The 10,812-nt window shown below is 37.2% G+C and overlaps 2 protein-coding genes across 2 annotated transcripts; one reads left to right on the top strand and one right to left on the bottom strand.

The window, feature by feature from the left end:
- Nucleotides 1-3,453: 3,453 nt before the first annotated feature.
- LOC115960503 (protein KINESIN LIGHT CHAIN-RELATED 1) lies at nt 3,454-7,531 on the top strand. Its single transcript, XM_031079434.1, has 2 exons — nt 3,454-5,208; nt 7,040-7,531. Exons 1-2 carry the CDS (start codon nt 3,512-3,514, stop codon nt 7,278-7,280), a joined length of 1,938 nt encoding a protein of 645 aa, XP_030935294.1. The 5' UTR covers nt 3,454-3,511; the 3' UTR covers nt 7,281-7,531.
- A 1,399-nt stretch (nt 7,532-8,930) lies between these two features.
- Nucleotides 8,931-10,444, bottom strand: LOC115962283 (RING-H2 finger protein ATL16-like). The gene has a single exon (XM_031081190.1). It carries the CDS (start codon nt 10,377-10,379, stop codon nt 9,279-9,281), a length of 1,101 nt encoding a protein of 366 aa, XP_030937050.1. The 5' UTR covers nt 10,380-10,444; the 3' UTR covers nt 8,931-9,278.
- Nucleotides 10,445-10,812: the final 368 nt, after the last annotated feature.

The following is a 10,812-nucleotide window of genomic DNA, read 5'->3' as shown; positions in this document are numbered from 1 at the left end:
TAAGCCCCAAAATCAATACCCAAAGCACAGTAATGAGCTGTTATGGTTTTCAGTTGAGTTGTGGAAGTAATGCAAATTTTTAACAAAACATATAACTGAAGTGACTACAAATTAAATCCAAAAAGACTAGGATTAAAGAACCAATTTTATTAAAGGAATTATGTATAACAAACTTCATGGCTAATGATCTGCATCTGTAGCTGTTTCTGAGGATGTCAGGACAATTAAAAATCTGAAAAGTTAAATTTTGTATAATTAAGAATTTGCTCATCTGTGCTACCCATTTAGTTCCTTCTAGGGATAATTACAGTAAACCCACCTAGGGTTTGGCCCGTTTTCACTTTGCCTACCCCTGTTTTAAAACTTTATACTTTGCCCACCTGAACTTCAATCCGTTACCCATTCGTTACCCACCTTTGGCTTTTCCATTAGAAAACAACTTTTACAAACAAAACATAACATAACACGAATCAAAAAGTTAGGGTTTGAATTTTTTTGAAAGAGCTTGGAGGGTTTTGTGTCTCTATACAAGCACAAAGACAACAACACATGTTTCCAGAGTTGAGTTCAAGGGTATGGTTCTGTGTAATGATCTATTTCTTTAACAATTAACATTAATCTTTCTTGTAAAATATTTAGCATTGGAAAAAAACAAAATCATGCAATAAAATTATAAATAATAAAGATATCCTTTGAAGTTAGCATTGCACTAATTGAAAGCAAAAAAAAAAAAAAAATACTAAATTTATTTTTCTGTTGTGAAGTAAATTCTAAATTTCTATTTTTTTCTCAATGGCCAAACCAAAATAATAATAAAAAGAGGTATAAACACTCTTCACTCTTCAAACAAGCAGTGGGAGCAACAGACAAGGTACAGCCAAAGCCATGGCAGCCAATTAGATCTCTCAGGCCGTTCAGTCCTTGTTTTGTTTTGTGCACCACATGCTAGCAGAAGCGAGCAACGACTCAAGCAGTAGTAGCGACCCAACACCAACAGCCAAACAGCAGTGACCAAACACCAACGACCAATTGGACCATCGTGTAATGGCAGTTGCGAGCAACGGCAAGAAGGCTCGAGATATATGGGTCTGGGGTTTGGGCGAAGAAATCCATGGCTAATCCACCTTTCTCTGGCCTTTGCTGGAACTCATTTGAAACCCTTTGATTCTCTCCTGCTACTTTCAATCTGTGAATGAGATTGGGTTTTATGTTGGGTTTGGTTTTGGGGGTTTGTTAATGGTGGGTTTGGGTGAATTTTCTAAAGGTTTTTCTTGCGTTGGATTAAGTTTTGGTTTGATAAAGGGGTTTGATTGAAAGGTTGGGATATAAAAATCTGAAATAGGTACAAAACCCCCCTCTTTGATCTTGTTTGTTTGAGTTTTTTATGTTATTTTTTGTTTTTAGAGGAGAGAGACATAACAGTGAAGATAAAATACGTTTTTACCCCTGGTTTTAACAGAGGTGGGTAACGGATGGGTAACAGATTGAAGTTCAGGTGGGCAAAGTGTAAAGTTTTAAACCACGGGTAGGCAAAATGAAAACGGGCCAAACCCCAGGTGGGTTTGCTATAATTATCCATTTCTTCTATATCTAAGAAGTGACACTCGATATGAATCATTCAACACAATAAAAGCATGCCTTTTTAACAACACATCTGCAAGAAGTCTTTAAAGTCAATATTATGTAATTACCTCCTAATGGAAATATATGCTGGCAAAATTTTTCTGTGAAAGCTTTTCAATGTATTGAACATTCATGTTTTGGTCAAATAGCTCATGAAAGTTCAAACTTTCATCATTACAAACCTAATAATAAGCCCATCGAATACAAATTAAATTGATTTAAGCACTTTTAAACAATTGACAAAAATGCAGGCAATATAAGACTTGATTTCAATTCCTAAGCTAAAAACCAAAACCATAAAAAATAAGAGAAAATAGAATTAAATTCAGCACCAATAAATCAATCAACAAAATTGTGACACCATTATTTACATTCCTTCCTTTCCTAGCAACCAAACAGAGTTTATTAAAAAAATAGAGATAAAAGAAAACCTATCGAGTGGTGATCTCCCTCTGAACCAAATCAGCAAGGTTAGCTCATCACAACCACCACCTTTGATGGTGGCTTATTCTCTCCTTTGACCAAAATCTCAAACTCTTTCTCTTTCTTTGTCTCTCAATCTCATTTCCCTCCATAGATCAAACCTGAAAAGGCATCAACTTCTCTCTTTCCCGATTTTCTCCAAACCCTAACCCTTAATTTCTCTAATCTGGGTTTGAAAAGCATTAACATCTCTTTACACCCGATTTTCTCCAAACCCCATCCCTTACTCTCTCTCTCTGATCTGGTGCGAGTGCTTGGGGGTCGAGATCTCAGATGGTGAGTTACTATTTTTGCTAATGGGTCTGAGTTGGGTATGCTAGAAGTGGAGACGACAGGTTGACGGAGAGGCAGAGAGCGTGGAGGTTAAGAGAGAACCTAGTTGAAGTGAGAGAGAGAAAAGAAAGACTTTCAATGAAATTCAAATTTTGGGAAGCTGAAATGTTAGAATTTTTTTTTCCAAATAACATTAAAATCAAAAAATTTAGTTAGTTTTCACGTTTCAAAACAATGCTAGAAACTAGCATTTCGAGTGTCTAAAACTCAAGTTTGTGTGAGCGGAAAAAGTCCACGTGGAACTCAAGTTTTTAAAACTCGATTTCCTGTGTGGAACTCGAGTTTTAAAGACTCGAGTTCCATAAAAAGGTTTCACCACATATTAGAACACCAAAACAGAAACACGAAGAACACCAAAATAGAAACACGAAGGAATAACCAACAAATCAGAAGAAACAAGAAGGAACAACAAATTTGAACAATAAATCAAAAATCCCAAATTAGAAACACCTACACGAACCCAAATCTCCCTAACCCAGGAGCAACGGAGGCAGTGGCAGCGAAGCTCTGTCGTGTTCTTTATCGTGTTCTTCTGTGGGTTCCCTAGGCATTGTGTTCTTCCATGGGTTCTTGTTCTTCCTCTGTTCTTCCTCGTCAGATCGTTCCTCAGTTCTTCATCGTCAGATCGTTGGTTCTTCTTCAAGTCTGTTCTTCGTCGGGAGATTATTGGTTCAAGTACCAAAATCGAGTCTAAGAGACTTGATTTTGATTTTTAGAACTCAAGTCTTAAAAACTCGAGATCTACGTGGCATTTTCTGTCCAACTCATCCAGCCAAACACTCACTTTGTGAGTCTTTGAGAGTCGAGTTTTAATTTGAATCTCAAGTTTCTAAAACTCGAGATGCTAATTTCCTTATACGTTTCGAACGCATATTTACTTACTACATTGTGAGACACGGAATGCCAACCTAGACAGGTGAGGTGTCAAAATAATTAGCCATTGGATTAAATGGAAGGCTGGGATTTGTCCTATTGCACGGGAAAAAACCTCTGCGAGGGTTTAACTTAAGCAACGCAAATCCCAAACGATCACTCCCAAAGCAAATCCCAGAAAAACTTTTCCAACTACACCATGAGAAAAGCTCCAATCTCATATCTCTCACACATCTCTCGTCATAAGCCACAGTCCTTTGCCCCTTTTCCTTCCAGAAATTACATTTCTGACCCCTCTTCTCCTCCTCCTCCTTCTTCTTCTTCTTCTTCTTCTTCTTCACCATTAGTCTCACACACCCATCTCAAGCCCTGCGCCAAAACCCATGTCTTATTCTTCAAACCCAACCAATTTAGAAAAAACCCATTTCGAAATATGGACACTCTTGTTGAGAGACCAACCCAATTGTCCTCTAGGCAGAGAAAAGTCAAGCAAAAAGCTGAGCTTGAAGAGGCTTTTGAGTCTGCAAAAACCACTGAGGAAATGCTCAAGGCTTTTAAGGACATGGAGTCAGCTTTTGATGAGGGAGAGCTTGGGTTGGCTTCCTTGAAACTTGGCCTCAAATTTGACCAAGAAGGTGAGGACCCTGAAAAGACTCTATCTTTCGCTAGTAGAGCTTTGAAAGCTTTGGATAAAGATGATAAACCTTCTTTACTTGTAGCCATGACTTTGCAATTGATGGGTTCTGCTAATTATAACTTGAAAAGGTTTAATGATAGTTTGGGGTACCTTAATAGGGCTAATAGGTTGTTGGGTAGGCTGGAGGAAGAGGGTTTTAGTGGTGAGGATGTTTTGCCGGTGCTTCATGCAGTGCAGCTTGAGTTGGCCAATGTGAAGACGGCAATGGGGAGGAGAGAGGAGGCTCTTGGGAATCTTAGGAAGTGTTTAGAGATTAAGGAGGCGACTTTTGAGAAAGATAGTAGGGAATTGGGTAAATCACACCGGGATTTGGCAGAAGCATATGTTGCAGTTTTGAACTTTAAGGAGGCTTTGCCATATTGCATGAAGGCGTTGGAGATACATAAGAAGCAATTGGGACAGAATTCGGTGGAGGTTGCACATGATAGGAGGCTTCTTGGGATTATTTATACTGGGTTGGAGGAGCATAAGATGGCTTTGGAGCAGAATCAGTTGTCACAAAAGGTTTTGAAGAATTGGGGGCTTAGTTCTGATTTACTCCGTGCCAAGATTGATGCTGCTAATATGGAGATTGCACTGGGGAAGTATGACTCTGCAATTGAGTCTTTGAAGGGTGTTGTTCAGGAGATGGATAAGGGTAGTGAAACTCGGGCAATGGTGTTTATCTCAATGGCAAAAGCGATGTGTCATCAGGAAAAGTTTGCAGACTCGAAAAGGTGTTTGGAGATTGCTTGTGGAATTCTTGACAAGAAAGAGACGACATCTCCAGTGGAAGTTGCTGAGGCATACTCGGAGATATCGATGCAATATGAAACAATGAATGAGTTTGAAACTGCAATTTCATTGTTAAAGAGAACATTGGCTATGCTTGAGAGGCTTCCGCAAGAACAGCACTCTGAAGGAAGTGTTTCTGCAAGAATAGGATGGTTGCTTTTGCTGACAGGCAAGGTGCAACAGGCTATTCCTTACTTGGAGAGTGCAGCGGAAAGGTTGAAGGAAAGCTTTGGTTCCAAGCATTTTGGCGTGGGTTATATCTACAACAATTTGGGGGCAGCATATTTGGAGTTAGATAGACCTCAGTCAGCTGCACAGATGTTTGCCGTTGCAAAGGACATCATGGATGTATCACTTGGTCCTCATCATGCAGATTCGATTGAGGCATGTCAGAACCTTTCAAAAGCTTATGCTGCCACTGGAAGGTGAATTCTTTTCCTGGTGTCTGGTTTCATTTGTGTGTTTATATTAATTAATTGGTTATTGAAATCGCTTGCATTTCTGAATATATTAGATAATAGGATGACTTTTTTGATTCTGTGAAGTCTTATAACTTCCTTTCCTTGAGGCTGATATCAAAGGGAAACTTCATCTGTGCAATATAGAATGAGCAGTTTTGTAGGAATACACACACACACACACATCCGTTTTAAATTAAACCCCAAAATTTAGTTTCATCAAGTGTCCACCCTATAATTTTAAATTTGTTGTAACTTGGACCCTTAGTGATCTCTATTAACTAATAGCAAAGGAAATGCACATAAGACCAATCTGGACACTAAAAAGCCTTTCACTTGAATGCCAATTGGTATTTTAGTGTTAGAAAATCCACAAAACAAAAACGTCTTGAAAAGATTGTTTTTAATTAATTAATTTCTTTACCCCTCTCCCTTCCAAAATATGCATTTGAGTAAGCCTTAATGCTATCTTTTGTGTTAAATTACCAAAAATGATTTTTTTTTTTCATTGATTGTTTACTTATCAAAAAAAGAAGAAAAAAGAGAAACCATATATGGTTCACATGGAGGAATGTTAGTACCTAGGTAGGTCCCAAATGCAATGTACGTCATTTTTGTTATTATAATTAATTGAGACTCACCAAGGTCCTGCATTTTAGAGAAAGAATGACCACTTATGCAGCCATCCAATAATACAGAGTGCTTGAAGCCCCAACCTTTATGTCATTGTTACCTTTTGTTTCCATCAATTTAGGTTTTGCTTAGTATTCTCAGATTCAAAATTTGAAAAATATTTACTCCCAATTAATATTTCTTTCTAATTAGTTTTCTAAATTTTTATTAAATTAAAGATCCTTGAATTTTCTTCCCTTGCTACTTTTCAATTTGTGCTAAATTACACCATGTCCTCAAATGTGCATGTCATGAACACCATGGCTTTAGGCTTTTTAGTTACAACAACCTGATGCTATGCCAATGAGCCCTAGCTTAAATGAAATGTGCTTCCTTTGACAGCTAAAAAATCCACTAAACTCACAGGGTGCCTATGTAACTTGCCAATAAAAACAATGTGGGGAAAAACCTGATGCTACAAGGATAGGAGTTGTATTGCCTGCATTGTTAGTATGTTATGCATATCTTCCTCATACATGTGGCCTGTGCTCTATGACTAATATTCAGTTTAGTGGATTTTTTAAGCTAGAAAGGTCTGATAATGTATTTCTCTCAGAGATTTGTGATATGTGAGTAACTTTCATTCGAATTAACAGATTTTATCCAGCATTCTTAATTTGATTGTTTTGCTTAACTTTCTTCTTTCATGGCTTATTCTTATCCCACCCACCCCCCCCCCCAAAAAAATAATAATAATAATAAAGAAAAAGGAAAAAAATCTATGGCTCATTTCTATATCCATTGATTTCTTCTATTTCTATTGCTAAATTTAATCTGCAATGTAATAAGGTTTGTTAAGCAATCCATATTCTTTTGACACCTTATCTTGGGTTATTCCTATCATTTGCTCATTGTGTATTTAAGTGAAGATTAGTACAAAAATGCATAGATGTTCAGAGCAAATGTCATGTCTGCATGCATGTATTCATCATGGGAGCGGTTAAATAACATGAAAAAGATTCACAATATCCTTATCCTTGAATTTACCTAACTCCTCCCTCCCCCAGTAAAATAAAAATTATTAAAAAACCATGAAAAGAAGCTTTTAAGAGATTCCCCCCGCCCCTTTTTATCTATGACATTAGGGTTGAAATTATGAAGATAATTTACCTCTTGTTTCGTGCAGCTATGCTTTTGCAATAGAATTCCAGCAGCAGGTTATTGATGCTTGGGAAAGCCATGGCTCCAGTGCAGAAGATGAATTCAAAGAAGCCCATCGACTTCTTGAACAACTAAAGAAAAAAGCCCGAGGTGCATCCCCAAACAATCATCCTGTAAAGGCCTTGCCCTTACCTCACACTATTGTCTCTTCTAGGAGCTCAGAAACTGATATTCCTGTTAGTCAAAATCTATCCAGCACAAATTAGAGACTCCTTTCCTAAACTGATCTTTTACATAATCTAGCACATTGTTGCACGGTATTACCTTTTTTTTTTTACTGAGCATTATCCCCTAATTTTTGAGGGCCAGTTGTTGCTTTTTGATATACTCAAAAGTATGTACGTAGCTAGTGATTAAGCCACACAATTTTGCTATTTTTGAAACCTGTTGTTGTGCCTATATGTAGCGTACTTAGTGATTTTTGTTACCTAAATTTGAAAGTATACTATTTTTTTTTCATCTCTGCTCATTCCAACCTTGATGTTTACAAAAATGAATCCAATCTTAATGATACTGAAAATTATATAATAAGAGAGACTACTTCGTGTTATTACTGCCATTCTATGAACTTTTCGCATTACATATTGTGACTCTGCAAACGGATCTGACTGGTGACTGAAGTTTGAAAACTACATTAAGGGTTCTTTCACTACATGCAGTATCAAGTTTTCATAGGGCTATTTGTGGCATTGCAAAGACCGTTTGAGAAAGTTCATTGTTAATGTCAGGAGTCTAATCAGAGTAATGTACTTCTCCTAGTGGAGTCTCACCTTTTATTTTTTTTTTTTTTGGTTACCCGAAAAAAAGAAAATTTTCTGGGAAGGGGATGACTCTCTAAGGAACCAATACTTGAGGGAACTAAATGGGAAAGGGGGTTGTATCCTGTGGGTTAATTCATAGTCTGACCTTAGTCTTACCCAGAGCATGAGTGGTTTCGGGCGATAGGAGGAAATTCTGAAATAGTGCCAGTGGATTCTTACTTGGCACTACATAAATTTAAATTTAAATAAGACTCCTTAATGACTGCTCTGCGCCACATTGTCACTGTTTTGTGTGTCGGGTAGGACAGCAATGGATTGTATGCCAAGCGTGCTTCAGTCTGGTTTTGGTTGTGATTGTGACCCATCTGTTGGCTATGATTATTTTGAGAGGTAGAGAAACATCATTGGTAATGATAATGAAACTCTGGATATCACTTGGAATATCTTAATGATGTTTCTAGTTATGATGTTGTCTAGTATACATCTGCTCTGTTACTTTCACTTCTCATTTGTTTCCTGGGGAAATATAGAAGGAAAAATTGATTATTAATCACTGTTTTTGAAAATTGAGATATGCTGACAACTTATTTTCTTTTTAGTATCGAAACGAAACATAATTATTAATACGTACGGATTAACAAAATACTAGTGGATCTTTTTCCACAAAGATAAGCTTTGGGTATGGATATAACTTTTTGATAAAAATCAATGTTTAAACCTCAGCAGATTAGCTTGAGTATATTTGATGACCAATTCTTAAAAAGGCAACATGCAGGGATTTGGAGAATGAGCTCTTTTTTTTATTTTTTTTTATTTTATTTTTTTAATTTTTTTTCCTGAGAATGTTAAATTGAGATTAACACGCGCACGCACACACTGTTTCTCATTCTGTTTTTTCCCCCTCCATTCTTTTCAAGGAAAAAAAAAAAAAAATCTGAGACACAGGAAATGTTATGCCATAATTAATTGAAACTTGACATATATTATAACTTATGCACCTTACCAACGTTAATATAATTGCTAACAAGAAGGAAGATATTGGAGACCATTTCCAGGAAACCTTTCTAATGATTTCATTTATGGTTACTCATTGTATATAGGTCCCGTCTACTCTGACTTCCATTGCGTGTGTGTCCAACTATTGATAAAAGGAGAATAAAAGCAATCATTCTCATTCATGAAGGAAGTAGAACATGGACGATCTAATCAACCCTTAGATGTTTAAGCAATGATTCTCTAACCCATGCCTAAATTTCAGCAATCCATTTGTGTCTAACTTTTCTCACTATGTATGATTTCGGCCTAAAATCACTCTACACTCGTTTCTTCTATTTGTGTAACTATTCAATTGCCTGTTAAAATCTCCAACATGTCCACCCTAAAACCAAAAAATGAACAAAATAAATATGTGAAAATTGAAAAAGTAAATAAAATTAGGTCTTATTACAGCTCACACTCAATAGGAAGAATTGCATTTCTAGATCCTCGGCCATGCCTAAATGGGAAGAACGATCTTCGACCTCTGCTATCACAATCTTCACTTGTACTAACCTCGTTGTGATGCATTTTTTGTTGAATGATTGCTTGAACGATTAAATAAAGCTGTTGATCAGCTGCAGAATCCATTGAGAAAGATCTCCTGATGGGTTGAATAGAAAACTGATCATCTTTCTTTCTTACATCAATGCACTCATCTCCCATGATTGAAACATGGTGGAACTTTCTTGGTTTTAAGTTTTCATGCTTCTTTTCCAACTTCTTTGGTGAATGACTTCTAGGCTGCACTGGAACTTGTAGTGAATCATTTCTTTCTTGTTGCCTTTGTGGTAATGTAACTTCATCTTCTCCCCCCAATTCAATAACCAAAAAGTCTTCATCACTACTCATGTGGCTATGGGACAGGAGCTGAGAGTCTTGTGGTGAAGAGCTTGGTGCAATGATCTGATCAATCCGACACCGGCTTCTGCCTGAAATGCTTGATCTGCAAAGGGGACAATTGGCATTGCTTTGAAGCCATATATCAATGCAATCCAAGTGGAATGCATGGCTGCATTTGGGAAGAACTCTAAGCATATCTTGTTCTTGAAACTCATTCAAACAAACTGCACAACACGCTCTTTTCTCCTCGTCTTCTCTTTGGAATTGACATGTTGGGATTTCACGAATGACCGATTCATCAAGTCCATGATTCCACATTGTTGGAGACAAGGCTATGAAGGGATCTTCACTTTCTTGGACGCGCAGTACAGAAAACCATCTCAGCAGATTAACTTCTTGCCAGTTTGAACAGCATTTGGTCACAAAAAGAAAGTAGCTAACTAGTAAGAAAGCTGTGGCCATGATGCATAGCACAGCAATGGCTAATATAGGAAAAGCAGACTCTGAAGTAGGCTGTGCTGGCTGATGAATTGGGTTTGCCTGGTTTTTTATGTGTGTGAGAACCTGAGATCCAAGTTCGTAGAAGCGCTTATGGTTTGGTGCCATTAGCAAATGGCTTGAATGAGAGCTTGGAGATGTTTGAACAAAAAATGAAGAGGAATACATGGGGTTTGACTAATGGTTTTACTAAGATCTTGAATAGAAATACAAGTGAATCAGATACAGTAATATATATTCAGAGAGAGACTTGTGGAAAGAGACAAGAGCTTATTGGGAGACCCCAAGTGGAAGAAAATTGTGGGGCTGTAAACTTTAGTCAAAGATTTATTTGAATAAAAAATAAAGAACACATTGAATGAATGGGGGGGATCCTATAGAACATGCACATGTGCTTTCTCTTTTTTGGTATGCATAGCCAATAGCCATAGACATACACGGAGATCAGTTGGAGAGAGATGGCCAAGGGTTTGACTTGAAGGCATTAATGTTAGACACACAGCCTGAGCTTGAAAATTTGGTGAATTTTTCTTTCTGAAATATTTTATATGTAGTGTCGGTCTATTAACATGGAGATCTTGTGCAGTCATAATCTTCATAA

Source organism: Quercus lobata, chromosome 9, assembly GCF_001633185.2.
Source record: "Quercus lobata isolate SW786 chromosome 9, ValleyOak3.0 Primary Assembly, whole genome shotgun sequence".
NCBI lineage: Eukaryota > Viridiplantae > Streptophyta > Magnoliopsida > Fagales > Fagaceae > Quercus > Quercus lobata.
Note: the sequence above shows the minus strand (reverse complement) of the source record. Positions and strands in the feature narration are given on the sequence as shown.